The 24,352-nt window shown below is 47.8% G+C and overlaps 1 protein-coding gene across 1 annotated transcript; it reads right to left on the bottom strand.

Annotated features, from left to right (window-relative positions):
* Window positions 1-12,759: 12,759 nt before the first annotated feature.
* Window positions 12,760-15,743, bottom strand: LOC124651132 (cytochrome P450 81Q32-like). Its single transcript, XM_047190269.1, has 2 exons — window positions 14,725-15,743; window positions 12,760-13,516 (listed from the first exon to the last, which is right to left on the bottom strand). Exons 1-2 carry the CDS (start codon window positions 15,673-15,675, stop codon window positions 12,872-12,874), a joined length of 1,596 nt encoding a protein of 531 aa, XP_047046225.1. The 5' UTR covers window positions 15,676-15,743; the 3' UTR covers window positions 12,760-12,871.
* Between the last annotated feature and the right edge of the window lie 8,609 nt (window positions 15,744-24,352).

The raw sequence follows: 24,352 nt of genomic DNA, 5'->3' as shown, positions 1-24,352 counted from the left end.
CATAGAGGGCCTCGGCAATATACAATAAGTTCCTTCGGAAATATAAAAAAAAAAGAGAGGAGGGAAATCAAAAAAGAGTGAGTTACAAGGTTTCCAATATAATTCAAGTCAGTTAAATCCCAAGATACTATCTACGGACAAGCCTCTGGTTGTTTTATGTTCAGCATAAGAACCCTTGATAAAGAACTCTGAGTCCATCCGAAGAAGTTCATCTATCATCGACTCGGCCACGGGAGCTACCATCGCATCGATTGAGTCAATATCATTTTTCCGACGCGTTTTCTTGGCCAAGCAACCAGCAACAATCTTCGTCAGGTCCAACTTTGGATAACAGATGTTTATCATAACCATGGCAAATCTCGCTCCAGCCGTGAGTTGAGCCCGCACAAAGTTATGAATGCGGGGAGCATCTCGGAATACCTCCAATAATTCGGGAAGAGTTTTTGGAACCTCGTTTCGCGGAAATAGATTCCTATAGACAAGGGTTAATGTCGCCGTGCAAAAACTGAGAAAATCGCGCACTTGGCAAGCACGGTCTTGGAACCTAACAATTTGTTGGGTTCGTTCAGGAGTGGCCCAGAACAAACAGCCATGATTAAGGGAAAGATTGACAAGAAGATTTGTTCTCTCATTCACTCTCTGATCTTCGGCGGCAGAATCAAGAACTGAGCCTGTTAAAGCGACAGGGCAAGAAATTGGAAGAAAGGCACAGCAAAATAAAGAGAAGGAATCATAAGATCGCAAAAACGTACCTAACATATACTGTGCTAGCTTCCGGCATTAGCTCAAGCATACTATTTTCTCGGGTTGTGGCTCCCTTTGCTTCCAATACAGCGGCATCCTTAGCAGCCATAGCTTCTTTGGCTTGATGAAGAGCAAGTTTTTCTCCTTCAGATGCTTTCCGAGATTGCTCCATCATGGCCAACGTCTGTTTCTTCATAGATTGAAGTTGTTGTCGAAGTTCTTGCAAATCTTCCGACAAATGTCCGCCTGACGAACTTTCGAGGGGATTATGGTCGGCTGGTACTTTCTTCGAGAAGGAAGATGCAGGTAAAGCGACGACGAGCAAGGAGTGGTCGAGTAATTGTCAAATATTAGCTGGAAAAGAAAGGCCCGGGATCAATGAAAAGCACGAAGAGGAATTTCATTACTTTCTAGAAAATTTACATGGACATTACAAAAGGAAGTTCTCCGGGGGGACTAACGAGTAATTGTCGCCAAGGCTAAAATGGCGACAAGAGCAAAAGACAGAAAGAAAAAACAAGGAGGCATGCAACTAGACCTCCGGCCTCGAGGAGCTAGGAGTCGAAGCTGGCTTGATCCCGAGATACGCCAAGATCTTCTTCGTGTTGGGCTTGGCCGCCTTAATCAACGACCTCCATCTCGACTGCTCTATTTGATCGGTGTCGCCAACTTTCATCCAATCAAGCGTACTGTTGGCTGTCGGCAACAAGGGCAACGGTGTTTTCGACGGCAACCTTCATATTTTCCTGACGCATCTTCGGTCCAAGGTCTTCGATGAATTGAAAAGCTTGGCAAGGGCAAGGAAATTCGAAGGTTCCTCTTTCTTCGGGAAGAAGTAGGGGAACAACGCCGACAAACCTGCACTAGCATTTGCCACGCCTTCACGAATTTCGCGCCCATGAAACTCCGAGAAGAGAAAGTGCGTCAAGGAGAGGGTCATTGACGGGATTCTCCGGATCAAAATCTTGGTTTGTTTGGGCTGCCACACGAGACAAAACATTAGTCGAAAATCAAGAAACGGGAAGTACAATAAAATAGAAAGGATTGATAATATTACTCGGAGTACGTCGACTTTGCGACTTCGGACGCTTGAGGATCCCTTGTTCACGAGCAGCTTGTGCGGCTTTACGCTCGTCTAAAGCAGATTCAGCATCTTTAAGCCTTTTCGCGGTTCCTCGACACTAGCAGCCTTTGCTTTGGCATCATCGGCCTCGGCTTTAGCTTCGCTAGCGACAAGTTCGGCTTTCTTGCGAGCCGCCTCACTTTGCTCCAGTTTGTGAGCAAGTGCGTCGGCACGCTTATTGGCCTCTGCAAGTTTCTCTATCAAGATAAAAAAGCGAGGAGAAAAAATCAATAAATCGCGACAAACAAAAAGGAGCAAAATCAAGGAAGAACGGCAAATATAGAGGTTATTACCTTCGGTTCTCTGTGGCATACTCGCGGTACCCAATAAATTGGGATCCGATGCGGATAAGATCTTTGATCATGGGCTGTCAAAGAAGAAAGACGTAAGAGAAAACATCGGCATTAAAAAAAGTGAGGACCTAAAAAAGAAAAATAGAGGAAATATAGATATCGACAAACTTACATCATCCAAGAGGCTGCGACGAAGAGCTGCTCAATTGAGGAGGAGGCTCAATGATCATTTCAACCCTTGCCCTTTTTGGTGAAGGGACAAGGGGGCTCGAAGGAGGAGTAGATGTATCAACATTTTGTTGAGGAGGCGACGATTCTTCTCCTTCAACGGGCTTCTCCGAAATAACTAAAGTGTGTGACGTGCTCGTCCGAGGAGCTACGTCACGAGTTGGTACTTCTTCCTCGTCATCACTTGCGAGTAAGGATCAATAGCATAAAAAGCAAGACAAGAAAAAACTTCGACTACAGAAATAAGAGAAAATCAAGGTAACTTACGAGCTGACGAGGGATGCAATATAAGGATCATAAGCCGCCTTCGGATGAGAAGGAACAACTTCCTCGGCTTTGGATGTGCCGGAATCTTCGACATCGTTCCTCTTCCTTTTCCTTTGTGGGGAAACGGCGGGAGGAGGAGATTGGACTGACGTAGTGTCCTCGGAAGATCCCGCAGATTTTCGAGAATCCACGGGATCATTCACAAAGGATGGAGCTTCTTGATTGTCGTCAGTAACAATGCCCATTTCTTCGACTTCTCCATCCTCAGGAAGAGGAGGAAGGGAAGCCATAGTAGGATGATTACTGCAGGAAAATAGCGGCAAAAGGAAAAATAGAGAGATATCAATACGATGAGATGCGGGGAAAATTCAGAACAAGATAAAAATTCGAGAAGACAAAATACCTCGGGGAGAGGATTGGTGGAGCTGTATGGTTCCACGCGACAAGAAGAAGGAATAGGATCCCTCTTGCTCGGCGAGGTAATTCTTCGAATAAGCTTCTCCAAGTCCTTCACGGAAAGATCATTGGAGAGCCTATTGGCGTCATTGACACCGAGAATACGTCCAGAGGGGATTTTTGCGAGCACTGAAGAGGCTGCACTCTAATCCTAAGAAAGTAGGCAGTGATTTGGACACCAGATAACTCTTTGCCTCGAGTATTTTGGAGCTGGTGGATACGAGACATAAGAGCTTATGTCGCCTTTTTCTCTTCTTCGGAAGCTTCAGCATCCCAAGAGTAGCGGCGTTGAATTTTTGCGTTTCCGTCGAAAGGAACTATGTTGTGTTCCACGGAATTGGCACTTTCTTCGTGTATATAGAGCCACCTCTTGCGCCATCCTTGGACGAGTCGGGAAATTTGACGTCGAAATAATCAACGTCGGTGCGGACACGAGATAACAACACCACCTATGTTGTAGGTGGCGTTGTGAGCGCCATTGCGGCGGAGGCAGAAAATGCGTTTCCAAAGAGCCCAATTAGGAGCGACTCCAAGGAAGCATTCGCAAAGCGTGATAAAAATAGAAATATGAAGGATGGAATTGGGGGTCAGCTGGTGCAGCTGAATTCCATAGACAAAGAGAAGACCGCGGAGGAAATCATGGATTGGGGTAGAAAGGCCGCGGATGAGATGATCAACGAAACTAACCCGGTACTCCATTGGAGGCTTGGGGTAGCTTTCTTCGCTGGGAAAACGGATGGCGTCTTCCTTCTTCATCAGGCCAAGCCTCTTCAGCATATTGACATCTTGATTGGAGATTTTGGATCTCTCCCACTCAAGATCCTCAGCGGCCATCGTGGATTCCGGAGTGCTTGTGGCGGGTGAGTCGCGTACGCGGTGGCATCAACGACGCTTGGAAAAGCAGTGTTCGTGCGTGCGGAAGATCGGAAAGAGTTGGGCGCGGGGAGTTCTTGCGAGAGGGGAGCAGATGTGCGGCGCAAGCGAAGGAGTGAACGGAGGTTGAAGAAAGGTTTATATAGGCTTCGGGAGAAGTAATGAACCGTTGGATGAGAAATCGTGTGGTGAAAATAGATCCAGTAGATAAGAGGGTAAAAGGTATTTTTACGGAGATGGAATGGAACAGGCGTTACCGAACGTGCGCCAGGAAAAGCGGAGGACGTGTGTCCCCCACTTGCACGACGTGTCAACGTGGTGGGAACAATGGACCCACAAGGCGAGAAAAATCTCGACTATTAATAGAGCTGAAGAGAATTTGACAACGGAAAATATGTCGACAAGAAAAATAAAAGGAGAATGGCGACAGGAGAAGTTATTTGAATACTTCGGGAGCTTTTGGTCAAAAACAAGTTTTTGCCCAAATGCTCGGGGGCTACTTCGATAAAAGTAAAATTTCGACTATGGAAAATATAGAAATTGTGGGAGCCTACAACCAAGCACAAGTTCTTGGCTGTAGCCTCGGGGGCTACTCCCATCGGGAGCGCTGTTCGCGCACCCGATAGATAAAAAAAAAAAGAGAAAGAATATCGGGAGATAATGGCAATATAGCGACAAGGTGGACTAAAATGTTGAGCCTACAACCAAGCACAAGTTCTTGGCTGTAGCCTCGGGGGCTACTCCCATCGGGAACGCTGTTCGCGTGCCCGATGAAATATAAAAAGAAAAAGAAAGAAAGATAGAAAAGCAAGAGAGTATATTTCGAGTTATAATTAACTCTACATATACTCCCATCGGGAGATTAATATAAGTCATATTTGACTCGATAAAATGTGCCATTCCAACAGCCGGAAAAGCACTCGACAATATATTCTCAGAACGCCAAAGTTGCGATCAATTTCTGAATGCCGCAAATTTGCGAAGGTAAGACCCCGGATCCATTCTGCTGGGCGTGGCATCGCCGAAGACTGCGCTACTGCTACTTTTATCCGTATCAACGAGATACGAAGAAAAATCCTAACGGACGCGTTAGGTACTCGATAAATTTGGCCGGGACTCGACGGAATGGTAAGACCTTAAGCGGCACCTGTCGAAGTTTGCACCGGTATCCCGAGATCATGTCCGGGGACGTGATCTTGAAGTAGGTTTTGCGGATTGCCACTAGAGCAGTTAACTAGTACACTGATCCGTCAGATGAACTAGCCCCAACTACCAATATCCCTGTACAATATAGAAATTTATATAAAGAGATATAGAAAAGTTTAATTTGTCGAATAAGAATAAGCGATCGAGATTTTCCCTGATTCTACGATTCAAGCAAAATCTCGGGGGCTACTGACATAGGCATCCCAAATGGGCCTGCCAAAGATAGTACACGGGGTTTAATGAAGGCCCACTACCCGAAGAATAAGAAGGTTCGAGAGCCCAAGATATATTAAGGAAAGTAGAATTGTAATAGGAAGTGTTGTTTGTAATCTGGCGGGATGAGTTAGAAACCGTCCCGGACTCTGTAACTTGTACAAAACGAAATCCTCGGCTCCACCTCTTATATAAAGGGGGAGTCGAGGGACGAGGAGATCATCGAATCATTGTCTGCAAACCCTAGTTTTCATAATCGTCGAGCACTTTTCGGCTGAAACCTTCGAGATCTACTTGCCCTCTACTTCTAACTAAACCCTAGCCTACAATCCATAGGCATTGACAAGTTAATCCCTTGTCAGCCACGCCGACCCGCTATGCTGGACGCCACAGACCGCCGCGAGGTCTTTCCCTTCGCCACCACACTCTCCTAGCACCCACCTATACACGCCAGAAAGGAGAGACACTAGTTTTCTCTACATTGCTCGCGTTCGTGTCCGACACGGTCAGTCAAAGTTTTGAGGTGGTCGTCGATGTCGTCGACCATTTCTTCTCTTCTTTGCATGGTTAAACGCGTCTAGTTCATATCTATCTAATGCGTCTGGTCTCGCCTCATGCAGTTCTTTGTGGACGTCGATCTCATCTCGGCACCCCGCATGCCACCTCCTCCATGCCATCGCTGTAGAGCTCCGTTTAAAAATCTAATCCTACCCGTGTATTGCCCCTTGTATCAGCGTCATGGCCCCACTTGTCATTTGATATACCGAAGCCCCACTCGTTCGCGTTTTGGTCAGGGATACAGCGATGCTTACGGTCAAACAAAGATGGATGGTCCGACGTGTCTTTGCGGGCTCTACGTGGCCCCACTAGTCGGAAGATAACGGTCAACCGTCGGGCAACCGGCCGTTACATCACGGGTGATGGTTTAAGACAAACGCTTGGGTAAAACTGAGGAAAAACTAAGGAGCTGGGGAAAACTGAGCACAACTAAGGACCCGAGGGCACGAAAATAGAAATCCCTATAAGATAAATACACCATACGCCAAATGATCTTTGCAAACGGACACGCAATAAACAGATGATTAACAGTTTCAGTGGAATCACAAAAACAACACTTTTGACATCCATTCCACTTCCGTTTAGCTAGATTATCTTTAGTTAAAAGCACCTTATTACTCAGTAACCACATAAAAAAATTAATTTTCAAAGGTATCTTCAATTTCCACAGATATTTGCGCAGGTAAATAGCATGCCCATTCATCAAATCCATATAAAAAGACTTAGCAGAGAACAAACCCGAATCAGTAAGCTTCCAAATAAACTTATCTGGTTCAGTTATTAAATTTACTGTTATTAACCGTTGGCATAGATGCAACCATTGTAACCATTTGTTATCATTTAAGCCTCTTCTAAAAGTAATATTCAGAGGTGCAGAAGCTAGCACAGTTGAAACTAAAACATGTTTATGTTGTACAATATTATAAAGTGCTGGATACTGATGAGATAAGGGCACATCCCCCATCCAAACATCTTCCGAGAACCTTACCATTGTGCCATCACCGACTTTAAAATACCCTCTCTTGAAAAAATCATCCTTAACTTTAGACCCTTTCAAAAAGGGGAATCCGTAGGTTTAACTTCTACATGTGCTAATGTTTTATATTTCAAGTATTTGTTGCACAACAATTGCTGCCAAATTCCCTCCTCCAATAACAACTTAAATAACCATTTACTTAATAAGCATTTATTCTTCAGTTGCAAGACCTCGATCCCTAATCCACCTTGATCCTTTGGTCTACACACAATATTCCACTTAGATAATCTGTACTTATTCTTGTGTTCATCAGATTGCCAGAAATTTTTTGATCTATAATAATCCAACCTCTTACGCACTCTAATTGGGATTTCCAAAAAAAGAAAGCATTAACATAGGAAGACTCGTCAGCACCGAATTAATCAAAGTGAGCCTATCTCTATAAGACAACATCTTACTCCGCCAACACCCTAGTTTTGAAGCAAAGCGATTCTCGCATTTCGGAGTGTCCTATAATGAATAGGAATACCTAGATATGGATGGATGTATATATATAGCTATATCATGGAGCCAGCCAAATGTGCAGACTACAATTAAGCAACGAACGAGCGCCATGGCACCTCTGCTGTTCCTCTTCCTCTTGCTCGTCAGGGCCACCGCGGCGGACGTGGTGTTCCCCAAAGAAGCCTTGCCGACCAACTCCGGCTACCTCCCCATCCCGCCGGCGAACGCTTCGCTCTACTTCGCCTTCTACGAAGCCACCGACCCGCTCACGGCGCCGGAGTCGACGCCGCTGCTCGTCTGGCTGGAGGGCGGCCCGGGCTGCAGCGCCATGCTCAGCAACTTCCTCCAGCTAGGGCCCTACCTACTGGACAGCGGCAGCGCGTCCCTCTCGCCCAACCCCTTCGCGTGGAACCGCCGTTTCGGGCTCCTCTTCCTCGACAGCCCGCTCGGCACCGGCTACAGCGCCGTGCCGACCGCCGCCGCCATCCCCACCGACCAGGCCACCATCGCCGCGCACACGGTCACGGCCATCCAGTCGTTCTTGGACGCTCAGCCGGGATTCTTCCGCGCCCGCCCGCTCTTCATTACCGGCGAGAGCTACGCCGGGAAGTCCGTCCCCACCACCGGCGCTCTGATACTGGCCACGAACCCGGCGCTGCCGGAGCGCGAGAGGATCAACCTGCGCGGCGTGGCCGTGGGCAACGGGATCGTGCACCCCGTGGCGCAGGCCACCACGCACGCCGACGCGGCCTACTTCATGGGGCTCATCAACGCGAGGCAGAGGAGGGAGGCGGAGGCGATGCAGGCGGAGACCGTGGAGCTGATCAAGGCGGCGAGGTGGGGCGAGGCGTCGACCGCCTGGCAGCGCCTGGTGTCTTGGCTTGAGAACGCCGCGGGGGTGGCGACGCTCCTGGACGTTTCCGTGCAGGGGGGCTCCTTCCTGGACTTCGCCAGGTTGCAGGGGTTCCTGAACGACGGCGAGGTGAAGGCCGCGCTGCGCGCCCAGGAAGACGCGGCGCCGGTGGAGGCATGCAGCACGGCCGTGTACGCGGCTCTGCACGACGACATCATGAAGAGCACCAAGGGAGAGGTGGAGGCGCTCCTGAAGACGGAGACGCGCGTCCTTCTGTACGAGGGGATCCGCGACGCGAAGCTTGGGCCGGTGGCAGCCGAGGCGTGGCTGCCGGAGCTACAGTGGGACGGGCTGACCGCGTTCCTCGGCGCCGAGCGCGCTGTGTGGCGGAGCAGCCAAGGGACGGTCGCCGGCGGCGTGCAGAGCTATGGCGCGCTGACGCACGTCGCGGTGTATGGGGCCGGGCACTTCGTCCCGGCGTCTCAAGGGCTGGCGGCGCTGGAGATGATCGAGGACTGGGTGTCCGGGACAGGGTTGTTTGGCGGCCAGTAGCCACTAGGGATTTGATTTACTCAGTAGTACATTTTTTTCTGTGAGATATTAGGATCCGAGGTACAATAACTTGTCTAGGAGAAGCAAATTCATACAACAATTTGCAAAACTGAATGCTGCAAAACACAAAATTGCGCCTGCCAGGTGTAGATGCATCGATTATAAATAAAATATATTTTAAAATATCAAACAACCTTGGAATTTTTTTTAGATGTACATCCGCACATAAATTTTTAGCAAAGAATGATATTTTTTGTGACTTGAAAAATGTCGTTCCCCATAAAATTTGATGTACTAACATAGCATGATCAGATGCGCACGAAGGATTGTTTTTCCAGAATGTTTTAACATTTTAAAATACATTTAGAATTGCAATTTTTCTAATAGGTGCATTTGGACGTATAACCCAAAACACCATGTCAATGTGGAGCACTTGATATAAATCCCACCCACTTTTCATCAGTGGGTTTCAGTAAGATACGACGAAAGCATAAACAGAAGAGTTGCCAATATGGACTCCATAAATAAAAGATAAAATAACAATCTGTACTGTAGTTAAGGTTGAGAGCACGGGCATCCATTGAGATTTGAGAGATGCGCCTTGTTGATGAAGAGACATGTGAGTTAATTCTACCTACGAAATAAGGTACCAAATCAACATACACTATGTGTAATCCCATGAACTCCCATGAACTCCCAATGCCACTTGGAGCTAGGGCATCACTTGTGTTCAACTAGTCTATTCAATTCTCCATGGATAAAAATAGTAGTACATTGCAGCGTGTGACACTAACTATTAAAACGAGAGCAGAGCACGCCATGATGGCATGCAATGCAGGTGTGTACCTCAACGAGTCGTAGGGCCTGAAGATCTCAAGCAGTTTGTCGACGATGCACTTGCGCGACAGGTTGCACACGAAGAGCTCGCACGGATGTAGCTCCCGCCGCGACCACCCTTCTCTATTTTGAACATGAGTGGGCTGATTATCGGAGGCCGGGATGCCGTGCAGTCCTAGCCACGTCGCCCACACTGTGTTGTGCTTCGACAGAGTATTAATATTTTAAATGTAAAGAGAGTAATGTGTAACAGATGGCATCAAGTGGAGTGTGTTGTACTGGCATGCCCGTTTTTGTTGCTAGGTCATGAGTTCGAATCCTCACTTTGAGCATATAGTCTATTGTTTGTGCAAGACACAAATAGGTGGGACATGCGTGTAACGGTGTAAGGCAACTCATGGCCTCAAGTTCAAAAGAAAAATATACATGAGTCTTTTTTGCAAAATTTTCAATACAATTTGTGACCTTATGATTGCTTTTGTAGCTATTTACTCCCTCAATACAAGTTTATGCACTGTAATATTCATTTTTCCAAGTTGTTGTATGAATTTGCTCCTACTAGCATCGATCGCCGTCTGAGTCGAGCAGTGTCGTGCTGCCACTCTCGTAGGCGACTGCGTAAAGGGCTCCGTCAAAATCAGCAGCCCAGCCCACCCCTTGCTAGCCAGAGCAACCAAAGAATGCAACGGCACTAACCCTTTGGGCCTGGAAACATGCGGCAGTGGATCGTCATGCGTCAACCAGAAAAAGAGTCAGCATCAACAAGGTGCGCTAGGCGCAAGTGAGGGTGGGGTGCTGTACGCCGACCTGGTCGGCGCGGACCAGGCACCGCACACCCCCCAGGCACCAGGTGAGTTGTTGGGTCGGCCCGACATTCCCACTCCTTTTTTGTTTGCTTTTTCGTTTTTTCTGTTCTATTTCTTTTTACGTTTTTCAAAAGCTGGTTCTTTTTAGACTCGATTTTTTTAAATTATTTTAGTTTTTTCTGAAATTTAAATAATTTTAAAATTTGAACATTTTTCAGATTGGAATAATTTTCAAATTAGAACAAATTTTCAAAATTTATTATTTTTTTATATATAAACAATTTTCGAATTTGTATATTTTTAAAATTTGAACAGCTTTTAAATTTATACAATTTTAGAATTCGAACAATTTTTCTATTTGAACAATTTCGATTTTGAAAAATATCATATTTAAACAATTTTCGTATTTAAATTTTTTTGTACTTGAATAATTTTCAAATTTGAACAATTTTTATATTTGAACGATTTTCGCATTTGAACAGTTTTTATACTTGAACAATTTTCGAATTAAAAAATTTCTCGAATATTTGAGATAGAACATTTACATTAAAAATATATTTAAATTTAAAAATTAAATCTTAAGAACTAAAAAAGAAATAGAAAAGAAAAAAAGAAACAGAAAGGGAAAGAGAAAAAAGAAACAAAAATAAAACAAAAAATAAGACGAACTGGGCCGAGCAGGCCGGCCCATACCGCGCGTGCGGGCGCGCGGTAACCACCGACCTGGTCGGCGCAAACGGGGCCTCGTGGTTAGCGGAAGCAGGCGGCTGGTTAAGCACGAGTGACGTTGATCCATGGCGGGAGTCTCTGGCCCAATTCAGGACCATCAGTTTATCATGCATTGCGAGCCCATTAAACAAGACCATCACGCAATGCATGATTGTCTGCGTGATGATCTTGTTTAATGGGCTAGCACAAAAACAAGAAAGAAAAGCATCCGGACTTGTGAAAAGGAAAACGATTCAACTCCCCCGGGGGATCCCGTGGCTGGCAACCTCTGCCTCCAGGTAACGACACGTGTCGGTGGGACCCACGCATGATGTTGCTGCCTTATCCCTTCCCCAATTCCTCGCACCGTCGCACGGGTCGCTGCTTCTCCCGGCCACGCGACGTCGCCTAGTCGCGCCGCGCTCCGTCGCCGACGTGCCCACCGCAGTGTCCGCCTAGTCGTGTGTTGCGCCCTCTGCCACCGCCGTGCCCGCCGCTGCCGCCGCCAAGTCGCGCATTGCCGACGTCGACGTTGTTGGAGATGGAGGCCATGACGGGCGCTCGCGCCGCCCGCAGCTCCCACAACCGCACTCCCCTACAGCCTCCTGGTCCTCCATCCACTCCGCTCTCACCTCCTCCTCGTCACCCTTCTCCAGGGAGCGCCGCCTCCATCCCCCAAGGAGCGCCGCTGCCGTCGCCCTCCCACGGAGTGCCGCCGCTGCTCTCTAACCCCAGCCCAACCCTACGCCTTCCCGGTGGAGCACCTCTCCGTCGGCTGTCCTCTCGCCATAGCGTCGCGGCCGCTTGGGTGGTCAGGGATGACCGCGAGCTCCATGGCCGGTGCTGTCCCCTTGAACCACCACTTCGACACTCCCAGGAGGAGGTGCTGCCGGTGCTACAAGCACCTCCATGCGTCGGCACCGCGTGTCTCTGGGAGTTTGCTGCCTTAGGCTTCTGGTGTTGCTACCGGTGGAGGCCGGGTTTGCTAACTTAGACCTCCGGTATTGCTACCGTCGGGATGACTACTTTGCTACCTTAGTCATCAGACGTTGCTAATGGTGGTGTTGGGCATTGCTGCCTCTGGCAGGTGGAGTTTCTTCAACCTTGGACGGTGCTGATGCCGGCTGCAGCCGAGATCTCCGTTAATGTCTCCGAGGAATTGCAACATATGAATATTTCTTTTGCTACAATTGCAAAATATGTTTGCTACTAGGGTCTCCGGTGATTCTCCAGCGAGTTCCCCATCGATATCCATTTTTGCTACTAATAGCACAATTTTTTGCTACGCGCTCTCCGGCAAGCTCAGACTTTTTTGTTTTATTTCATGGGCGAACTGTTTTTTGCTACATGCAGTTGCTGCCGGGGGTGTTTATTTTACTGCCGGAGGTGTTTTTTTGCTACATGCAAATCTAACCGTATATGATATCGATCCGACGGCTGGAGACCTGGGGCTGGGGAATCAGATCCCCCTGGGACGCCCAGCACTGAGCATTGTCCTTTGTGAAAAATTGGATGCACCCACGAAAACTTCGGGAGACCGTTCACATGCACTCCAATATTCACATAGTAATAAGTTTGGTTGATTCACATAATACGCGCACACATCGAGTGTGTTCCATGAAATGTTTTTGCTTCCCTTTCAATGGTACAATGAGCTCACGATGTTGGAATAACCTACTTGTTTGTGCTCTTGAAAACTGCTTCCATTTCTTCACGAGGTCGGCACACCGCCACGAGCGGCACGGCCATGGGCATGGTGAACCCTGACCCCTCGCTCATGTCCACCTTCTCTTTATGTGTCCGTTCCCACCTGAAGCACTGGATCATGACACCCAACGCTACCCCAACCGTCCTCCATGCTAGCCCCTCCCCAGGACACTTCCGTCGGCCCATCCCAAATGGCATCATCATCTGTTTTCCGCCACCGCCCTCGCCGATTTCTTGGCCAACAGAAAACCTCTCCGGTTTGAACTTGTTCGGGTCATCCCACACGGCGGGGTCCCTCTGCATGGAGTATATATCGACCAACACCATCGTTCCGCGCGGGATGACAAACTGCCCGTCAGCAACGATGCAGTCACTCGAAGCTTGGTGTGGGGTGAGGTGAGGTGTGATGGGGTACATCCGAAGGGTCTCCATGATGATACACCGGAGATAAGGGAGGTGTGCGAGGTCACGCTCCTCGAGCAGCCGTGACATTCCAACGACATTGTCAATCTCCTTTGTCGCCTTGGTTAGAACATCCGGGTTGTTAAGCAGGAGAGCCATCGCCCACTCGATCGTGCTAGATGATGTGTCTGTACCAGCTTGTAGAAGGCTCTGCAAAATCATATTGCAAAAAAAAATGATAGTTCATCAGTTCCACAGTTGTTTTATAACAAATTTACCAAGCAAATACAATACTCAAGTCTACTACAAGTTGTACAGACATATCTACATAAACACAATGTACACGTAACAGTCTTATCATCTTGTCTTGTCTTGTCCAAAAAATTCTGCGTACGCTAATATATATATGTAGTTGGTGGAATCATACCAGTTAAAATGTATTCTTTTGGCAGGACGGTGACTCGGGCTTTGTAAAATCTTTGTTGAAAGTGTATCGCATTACCAGTATATTTAACTTAATACTAGTATACTATATATTGAATTATTGTCACTAGCTACCAAATTGGCAGTGTAGTACACATCAGATTGCTGTCGACAAATGGGAGGTAGCGTAAACAACATTGTCAACACTAACGAAGGAGACGTTTTGGCTCATAGAAGCATTTACACCCATTATGCAAAATAATTAAAAATCAATTTTAAAAATGTTAAAAAATTCTGACATAAAATTTATGGTGTACATTGTGACATTTTATGTTCGTTCATAAGTTTTGTGAAAAATGCAACATTTTATGTGGCATGTATACAAAGACAAAAAAATGTCTTAGTCGTGTTGTAACATCAAAAAAATTCTTTTTAAGGGGATATGGAATTTCGTTTTGCTGGAAACTTGTGTACAAACATAAAATATCTAGATGTACATGTAAAATTTTATTTCGAAATTTTTTGACACCTTAAAATGTATTCTCACACAACAGGTTCATATACTCCTATGAGCTAAAGTGGATTTCCCAACACTAACACGTTACTATATGGTACACTAGCTAGTTCAAATCTGTGCCATTTTTAATCTTGTAGTGGTTGATCGATCACATGTACACTTCAGCAACACTGAATTATTGTCACTAAATAATTATATAGTATACACAGCTACTGACACACACTAACACTTTTTTTATTTATCGGGACTACGTACGGCGGCCGGCCTGAGCATTTTATACCATAACTCAAAAGAGCAGCAGGATCCATTACAGGTTTTAGAGGACGGAGAAAAAAAAGTACGTGGCTAGTTATAGTACCCACGTACGCTTCTCATTCCGCCACGAGTAATCACCGTCCGATCCTAAGGCAACGGTTGGTAATACGTCTACGTAATTAATAAATAAGTAAACAACGCTCACTCATGAGTCATGACTCACCAGGCAGACGGTGCGGACGACCACGTCGCTGTACGATTCCGGCGACCGCTCCTGGTGCCGCAGGAGATCCCCGATCACCGTCTTCGACGCCGGCGTGGACGTCTCGTCGGTGATGGCAGGGTCGTTAAGCCGTCTGTACTCGTCGACGAGGCGCTGGCCGAACTCGTGCCGCTCCTTTGCCAGGCCGGCGAGCCTCTTCCCCGTCCTCCCAAAGTCTAGCAGCCGCAGGAACGGCAGGAAATCCTGCCGGTTGGCAGACCCCGCCGCTGCTAACGCCGCCTCTGTCATAGCCTTGAACCGGAGCACCTCATCCTCCGGCATGCGCCTCCCGGCGACCATGGCCATGACCACGTTGACAACGAACTCGTACGCCGTGGACTTGACGCTGACCACGGCGGCGTCAGGGCCGGCAGCGAGCCAGAGCTTCCGCGCCATGGCGCGCACCTCGGCGTCGCGCGCGGCGGTCGTAAGCGAGAGGCGGTGAGCGGAGAGCGCGTGCACGGTGGCGATGCGGCGGAGGTGGCGCCAGAGCGGGCCGTAGCTGGCGAGGGCGATGCTGGGGCAGTCGCCGCCTGTCAGAGCCCGCCGCGACGCGAAGCCCGGGCGGTCTGCGAGCGCGACGTCGTGGACGGTAAAGCACTCCTCGGCGATGGACGAGGAGGAGACGAGCAGGACCGGCGTGGCGCCGAACCGGAGGAGGAGAAGGCCGGCGCCGTCGCGGCCGGCGCCGTATCGCGCGGCGAGGGCCGCGAGGGAGCGGTGCAGCGGCTTCTTGAGGAGGTGGAGGTGGCCGAGGACAGGGAGAGCGGGCGGGCTCGGGATTTTATTGCCACGGCCACGGCCATTACTTGGGATCTTCTGACGCCAGGAGAGCAAGTACAAGGGGAGGAGGAGGAGAGGAAGTAAGAGCGAGGCATGGATGAGCGAGATCTCCATTGACAAGGTGTGCATCTGTGCTTTGCATGGAGGAGTTCACAAAAATCTTGGTGTTTATGTAGGGTTTTCTGACCAATGGACCATCCATGGTTGGTACTTGGTGGTCAATTGGTCATGTTGCATGATTGAAATGTTTCTCTGCTTGTTTGCTGACTGCTAACTTTAAAGGATGGGGACTGTTACTCTGTTAGTACTACGTACTATCGGAATTTATAAGTAACAATATCGAAATCACACTAGACATGGTCCATGGTTAATGGCAACAATCCATATGTATTTATTTTTTTAAAAAAATAAACCATTTGTGAGTGTTGAAATGCTAGGGAAAACAAAATACTCTCTCCGATCCATTTTAGTTGATGCTAAAATGGATGTATCTACAACTAAAAGGTGTTTAGATATATCTATATTAGCGTCAAGTAATATGAATGCGAGGGAGTAAGAGAATTCACCTCGATTTGGTTGTGATACTAGCTATATTATACAGTATATAGACACGATTATGCGGCTAGGACGTGAAATTCTTCCCGCCCAATTTTAAAAGGCAAGCATGCGTTGCTCCCAAGAGGTGGCTCGGGTGAAACCCTAGACCCTCCCACGTCGCCCTCACCTCCCCTACCCCCCGACGCTGCCGAAGAAAGCTGGCGAGCAAAGTCAGATCTCCCAAGAGGTAGGCGGTGAACCTTCATCTCCTTGCACTGGGGCCTTGGATCCAGTGCGGCGGCCAACTCTAGACGACAAATGTGTGGGGCGGAATCAGATCTCCGAGGTGCAAGGCATGGAACAGTAGTACCTAGGCGAACTCGGTTAAAATGGCACTGGTTTGCCTCCTCTCACCTGACACACGATATTCGGCCCAACAGCGCCGCGCCATCACGACGACACAACAAACGGCGTGGGCACCTCTCCAACCAGATCGACAATGAACGTCATGGCCCTTGAGGCTACAACACGGGAGGGTCATGAGGTGGTCGTCTGGTGAGAGCCAGGTTGTGATGGCGGTGGCCTCAGACGTCATTACCATGTTTGAGGTGTCGTTGCTACAATCTATTGCATCCGACCAAGTTGTTTTGAGGGAAACCTTACATCTAGGTCTCCCAGAATGGATGATGGTGCCACTTTCGGTGCCGCCCTTCCTCTTGGGGACATCGTCTAAGAAAACGTGACACCTAGAGGGGCCTACTGGTGGAGCAGTTTCTTCTACTGCGTCAACATCGGCGGGTCTCGAGGGTGTGGTGTAGAGAGGTCTTGGCGGGAGGCGCTTGATGATGAATGTTTGCAGGATGGTGTCCCTTTCTAGCGCCATGGCAGCATCGATGACTGGCCTACAAAGGTTAGTGCCTTGATCCTTGTCCATAAGGATGGGTGGGCGGAAGATGTCGGCGGTGACTTCTTGATCATGTGCAATGGTGTGCTCCAAGGGTCTATCAGATTGATTTTTCTTGTTAGCTGTCTGATGGTTTGGTGAGCTATCCGTATTTACTATGATGTTTGTAGGTTTGAGGCTAGTGTCCACAATCCTGACATGACCATCCCTTCATTAAGCTTGGTGATGTGTTAGATGTCGCTAGTGAGCTCGTTCGGGTTAATCTTTGTATTCTTTTTTATAAGACTATTTCAATATTTATATAAAAAGGTTATGTGGCCTATTTTGATGTAGAGGGTGGATCTTTCAACCTCCATTTCGAAAGATAAAAACTCCATCCGGGCACGGACATAGATGGCGTATAAACTTAGTTAAAAGCCTCTTCATATACACTTGGTGACTTATGGATGGTGACTTTCGACTGAATTAATATGGTCTACTATAGTTAATCGCTTAAAAAAGATTATCGTCTCCTGGTGATTTGTCGCCAACTTTCATTTAGAAATACTTTTTTTTGTCATACCTTGAACCGGATTTAGCAAGATACTTTTATGTCGAACCACATTTATTGGCTAAGGATTTGCGGCCACAAAATATAACAGATTATTGTTTAATTTTCAGCGTTGACTTATACTTTCAGATTTATACCACATGTGAAACTTCACAAAACATTGTTGCTTTGAGATTCACCCCGTAACTTCTACAAAATTTATATGAAACTCGGAAAGTGTCTTTGGCACATGAGCATCAGTGATCCTGCTTTCTAAAAATCATATTTTTCGAATTCTAAAAAAATTGATATTAAATACCCACATACATATAAACATTTCGAAGATACGGTGTGAATTTTGTAGAAAAATATGTTGTATTTTGAGCTATACAAAAAAATAAATTTCTGACAAATATATGCCACTATACGTAGCAATAAATTTGTTTTTTTCCTGTAGCTTAAAATACAATGCAATCTCTAACGAAATTTTGCACGGGTACTCATGACATATGTATGTATTTCCGGAATAAATGTGACAATTTTTTTAAACGTAGATATACAGTTTTTAATTATTTTAAAAATCAGGAGCACTGGTGCTCATGTGCACCAAATTTGCTTCCAAACTATGAAACTTCCTTAAACTCTACGAAATCAGCCATCTCCGTGCCGATGCAATCGTGTCCGATTTCGTCCGTTTGTGCCGCCGCACGGACAAAGAAAGAAAAGCCGGCATTCTCGTGTCCGTTTGGGTCGCATGATGCACCCAACACGACCACGACAAATCATATGGGTCAAAAAGGAAAAAAATATTAAAAATATGTAAAAGCAAACTCAAACTAGCTAATTAGGTTTGTATTTGAAATAATGTGCCCTATATTGGGCCGTGGGTCTCCGGTTCCTCACCAGCCGCAGCCTCCCGATGGGTTGCCGCGGCGAGGGCTTGCTGCTCCGCCGCCATGATCCTCGCCGTGGCACACTCCTCCTTCTCCTTTTGAAAGACAACATAAAGCATGGCCTCCTCTTTCTCCTGCGCCATATGGAGCAAGGCCGCTGCCTCGGCTTCTTCTGCAGCCGCATGTGCCACACCCTCGTGAGAGGAGGCGCGAAGTACCTCAACGAAGTACGGCCACATCGCTATCTCATTGAAGTCGGAGCCTCGGAGTCCTCTATTGTGGCCCAGAGCTTCTCGTCGCTCTCCTACTGCAATGGTGGTGGCGCTAGCGCATTCGTCACCTCGCACGCCTCCTCCTCCTGGACGACCATGGCACTGGCGGCCGACGGAGCCTCGTGAGCTGGCGCTCGCGACGCGAAGTATGTGCGCTTGCGGTTGTCATGCTCGTGGGTGAACCAGAGGTCCCATGTGGGCACCCCTCCTTGTACGCCGGGTTGTCGCGGATGTCTAGCGAGAGGGGCGCAGGGTAGCGCTGGATCACGGCTCGGCGGGCGCAGCCGAACGCTGGCACGGGTGGTACCGGAACCCGATCTAGGCCCAAGTGCCACCCGTGGGGCAGATTAACATCCGGCCACGGCATCGGGGTTCCGACCTCCCAACAAGCATGTGCGACCATCACCATCATGTAGGTGCGTTGACACAGGATGGCCGGCTGGGAGAGGCTGGAGACGGGCGCGCTGCTTGATGGAGCTTCATGGGCGTGCGTCGTCCGCTGCTTCTTGGGAGCCATGGCGACAGGCTTGTCGACGCAGTGGGAGTACCGAAGTGGAGTGAAAATGTGCGCATGGGGACTCGATCCCATTTAATAAGACCACGCGGGGTCGCTAAAAGGCGGACAAGCGGCTCCAACGAGAGCAACAGGCTAACACGCTAAGAAGTGAGTCGGAAGTGGATGTACAATCCAGACATCCAGATTCAAGTCTCAAGGGCACTAGTAGGAAAAGCCTTATCAGTGGCGCACGAAAATTTGATTCTGTGGCGCACGGGTGGTGCGCCACAGAAACGTCGCCACAAAAATAAGCTTTCTGTGGCGCACCTGGTCGTGCGCCACAGAAATAAGGTTTCGTGGCGCACTTGTTCGTAGGTGCGCCACAGAAAAGCGTGCGCCACAGAATTGCTTCTTAGTGCGCCACAGAATTTGCTTGTATTATACACGATTTTGTGCTGCCTGCTACACATATGCAGTTTATACACAGCAATACAGATACACAATACAGATACACAGGTTATATACAGCAACATTCAGATATAATATAAATATCATGTACATTGCACAGATATAACATAGACATCATCATCACATTACTTAGAGCCCGATCGAGATACATATATAGTGGCAAGTGTCAAATGTTTTGCATACAACTCTTAATTCATACAAAATTCACAATTTCGAGATACAAAGTAGTCTTCATCCGGTTCCTCCTTTGCTCCGTCATCTCTACCCACCAGGCTCGCTTGCATCGGGGTCCTTCCATCCAGTTCCTACTATGATGAAAATGGAAGAAAGTGAGACCAACAAGTATCCGATGCACAAGAGAAATGGAATAAATGCCTCATACATTGTTGGTCAACACAAATATTAACATTCAGGGACGGTGTAAGTGAGACCAAGTCCGATGCACAAGAGATTGATATTTGTGCTATCTTACCAGAGCTCACTTACGCCGCCCCGAGTGTACGGTGACCAAACATTTTAATCATCGGCATTTTGAAAATGTCAAAGCAAATGGAATGACAAAATGGAATAAGTGCCTCATACATTGTTGGTCAACACAAATATTAACATTTAGGGATGGCGTCGGTGAGACCAAGTCCGATGCACAAGAGATTGATATTTGTGCTATCTTACCAGAGCTCACTTACGCCACCCCCAAGTGTACGGTGACCAACATTTTAATCATCGGCATTTTGAAAATACCAAAGCAAATGGAATGACAAGGGCCTCATACTTTGTTGGTCGAAACAAATATTAACATTCGGGACGGAGTTAGTGAGCCAGGTAGGATGCACAAGAGATTGATATTTGTGCAATCACACGAGGCTCACTAACACCGCCCCGAGTGTACGGTGACCAAGCATTTTAATCATCGGCATTTTGAAAATCTCAAAGCAAATGGAATGACAAAATGGAATAAGTGCCTCATACATTGTTGGTCAACACAAATATTAACATTTAGGGATGGTGTAAGCGAGGCCAGGTAGGATGCACAAGAGATTGATATTTGTACTATCTTACCAGGCTCACTTACGCCACCCCCAGTGTACGGTGACCAAACATTTTAATCATCGGCATTTTGAAAATCTCAAAGCAAATGGAATGACAAAATAGAATATGTGCCTCATACATTGTTGGTCAACACAAATACTTTGCGGAAGGGCCCCCTTTCCCCGGTCGGCGTTCAGTCAACGGGTGCTTGACGACACAACAACGCCGATCTCGCATCTCCGGCGCGAACCACGCCAGGTCCCTCGGCTGTCCGATGAACGAGTCCTTGATGCAAAGACCGTGCCGGCCTGCCCGAGCATTATGCCGGGCCGTGTTGCCGCGCTTCAAGCCGTGTGTCCAGCGCCTGCCTTGTTCGCCTTCTTGCCCGGTGAACCAATAGGCTGATCGTTGGAATAAGGAAACCGATGACAGCCGGCCGCAAGATTAAATTGCGATCGGCCGTCATCGGCTTCCTTATTCCAACGATTAGTCTATTCGTTCACCGGGCAAGAAGGCAAAGAGTGCAGGGCGCATGATCGACACGGCTCGAAGCGCGACAACAGGGTCGGCATGATGCTAGGAGGCTGGCACCGTCTTGGCATTAAGGACTCGTTCACGTACTGGACGGCGAGAGAAGAAAAGTGGTGCTGCGCCGGAGAGGCATGTCGGCGTTGTTGTCTCATCAAGGACTCGTTCACGGAACGGCGGCCAGGGAAAGGGGGCTCGTCTACAAAGTATATTGCGGCGTATAGGTGACCAAACATTCTAATCATCGGCACTAAAATGGAAGAAAGGCCAATGCAATTAAGAAGTAGCTAGTATGAACTAAATGGAATGCCTCATACTTTGTTGGTCGAAACAAATATGAACATCCCGGGATGGCGTTAGTGAGGCCAGGTAGGATGCACAAGAGATTGATATTTGTGCCATCACACCAGGCTCACTAGCGACACCCCGGAGTGTACAGTTGACCGAACATTCTAATCATCGGCACTAAAATGGAAGAAAGAGCCAAGTGGTATCAACTAAATGGAATGCCTCATACTTTGTTGGTCGAAACAAATATTAACATCCAGAGATGGAGTAAGTGAGGCCAGGTAGGATGCACAAGATATTGATATTTGTGCCATCACACCAAACCTCACTTGCTCCACCCCCGAGTGTACGAGTGATCGACCACCCGTGGGACAGATTAACATCCGGCCACGGCATCGGGGTTCCGACCTCCCAACAAGCATGTGCGACCGTCACCGTCATGTAGGTGCGTTGACACAGGATGGCCGGCTGGGAGAGGCTGGAGACGTGCGCGCGGCTTGATGGAGCTTCATGGGCGTGCGTCGTCCGCTGCTTCTTGGGAGCCATGGCGACAGGCTTGTCGACGCAGTGGGAGTACCGAAGTGGAGTGAAAATGTGCGCATGGGGACTCGATCCCATTTAATAAGACCACGCGGGGTCGCTAAAAGGCCGACAAGCGGCTCCACCGAGAGCAACAGGCTAGCACGCTAAGGAGTCGGAAGTGGATGTACAACCCAGACATCCAGATTCAAGTTTGAAGGGACATAAATTTGGGTTCTTATTATTTAAAAAATCACTCTAGGAGCTTTCCTTACCGTATTCTTTTTAAAAAATATCAAGCTAACATGCCGTGCGTCCGTCATCGTCCACGGCCATGCAAAGCACACTCTGGACCCGATTTAGATCACGACGGACAACTTTGCGAACAAACGCTCGTTTGTGTTGCCGCATTTGGCCGTGATTTTCTCCACATCAACCTATTCAAACACGCGGGGACTAAATAGGTCGCCGCGTTACAGATGGGCTTAATACAATAACTAGTAATTAAGAAAAACATTCGAGAGAGAGACACATAAACAAGCGAGTGGTTTCGTAATCAAGCGGGCCCAAGTGTGGTTCTAGGCCACTTGCATGCTTCCGTCATCTTCTTATGCCGCAAAAAGACGTGGACCCGAACCTGCTAATGAAACTATAGCTCACCATGGATCGACATGAATGTGATTATCAAAGATTTTCCGTTTTCTCTAGCGCAGGTACAGGTTCGAAGGGGTGTGAAGTACAGCCCCGGCGTAGAGACGAGTACAGGTTATGTAGGAAGAGGAGCACGGTACTGTGTTTTTCTTTTGATTTATCTGTAAAGAGTTTCCATTTTTTCTAGCGCAGGTACAGGTTCAAAGGGGTGTGAAGTACATCCTCGGCGTAGAGACTCTTACAGGTTATGTAGGAAGAGGAGCACGGTACTGTGTTCTCTTTTGATTTATGTGGAAAGATTTTCCGTTTCCTCTAGCGCAGGTACACGTCCGAACGGGTGTGAAGTACATCCTCGTCGTAGAGACGAGTACAGGTTATGTAGGAAGAGGAGCACGGTACTGTATTTCTCTTTTGGTTTCTCTGGAAAGATTTTCCGTTTTCTCTAGCGCATGTACAGGTTCGAAGGTGTGTGAAGTACATCCTCGTCGTAGAGACGAGTACGAGGTTTTGTAGGAAGAGGAGAACGGTACTCGTGTTTCTCTTTTGATTTATCTCGGAAAGATTTCCGTTTCCTCTAGCGCGGATACACGTCCGAAGGGGTGTGAAGTACATCCCCGGCGTAGAGACGAGTACAGAGTTATGTAGGAAGAGGAGCACGGTATCGTGTTTTTCTTTTGATTTATCCGTAAATAGTTTCCGTTTTTCTAGCGCAGGTACATGTTCGAATGGTGGTGAGGTACATCCCCGGCGTAGGTAGGAGTACAGAGTTAGGTTGGAAGAGGAGCACGGTACTGTGTTTTTCTTTTTGATTTATCTGGAAAGATTTCCGCTTTCTCTAGCGTAGGTACATGTTCTATTGGGTGTCGAGTACGGCGATGACGGCTAGTCGTGTACAGGTTTCGCATCAAAATGAGTACAAGTCTGTTCTTCTCCATCGCAGGTACTGGTTCAAATGCGTGTCAAGTACAACGGTGATGGCGAACCGAGTACATGTTTCGCACAAAAAGGAGTACATGATTTTGTCTCTTTCCGTTTTCTCTAGCCCAGGTACAGGTGTAAAAGCGTGTCGAGTGCAGGGGTGACCGGGAGTCGAGTACAACTTATGTAGGAGTACAGGACTGTGTCTCTTTCCTTTTTCACTAGTGTAGTTACAGGTGCGAAGGCTTGTCGAGTACAGCGGTGAGGACGAGTCGAGTACAGTTCGCAGCAAAGGAATTTCAGACATATGACACTACCATTAACATTACATAACATTACAGTGTCAATAAATTCGAGTAGTTTCTCAAATATTACATATAAAATATTGAAAAGTACACGTGGCACTAGCATTAACTAATAATCAAATACAAATACTTGAACGTAATTCGTTGCGTGGTTGACATTGTTTCTGTACGACACATTGTTCCTCACCAGCCGCGGCCTCCCGATGGGCCGCCGCGGCGAGGGCTTGCTGCTTCCGCAGCCATGATCCTCGCCGTGGCACACTCCTCCTTCTCCTCCTGAAAGACAAAAGCATGGCCTCATCTTTCTCATGCGCCATATGGAGCAAGGCCGCTGCCTCGGCTTCTTCTGCAGCCGCATGTGCCACACCCTCGTGAGAGGAGGCGCGGAGTACCTCAACGAAGTGTGGCCACATCGCTATCTCGTTGAAGTCGGAGCCTTGGAGTCCTCTCACGCCTCCTACTGCAATGG

The sequence above is a fragment of the Lolium rigidum genome, chromosome 5 (assembly GCF_022539505.1).
Source record: "Lolium rigidum isolate FL_2022 chromosome 5, APGP_CSIRO_Lrig_0.1, whole genome shotgun sequence".
Classification (NCBI taxonomy): Eukaryota; Viridiplantae; Streptophyta; class Magnoliopsida; order Poales; family Poaceae; genus Lolium; species Lolium rigidum.
The sequence above is the reverse complement of the archived record's forward strand: the minus strand, read 5'-3'. Positions and strand labels throughout refer to the sequence as shown.

Bases quoted from the DNA above. Each gene is read 5' to 3' on its own strand.
- LOC124651132 (XM_047190269.1), bottom strand. From the start codon at position 15,675: ATGCACACCTTGTCAATGGAGATCTCGCTCATCCATGCCTCGCTCTTA. The intron at 13,517-14,724 runs GTGAGTCATGAC...ATGATTTTGCAG, and splicing joins TCGTCCGCACCGTCTGCCTG to AGCCTTCTACAAGCTGGTAC.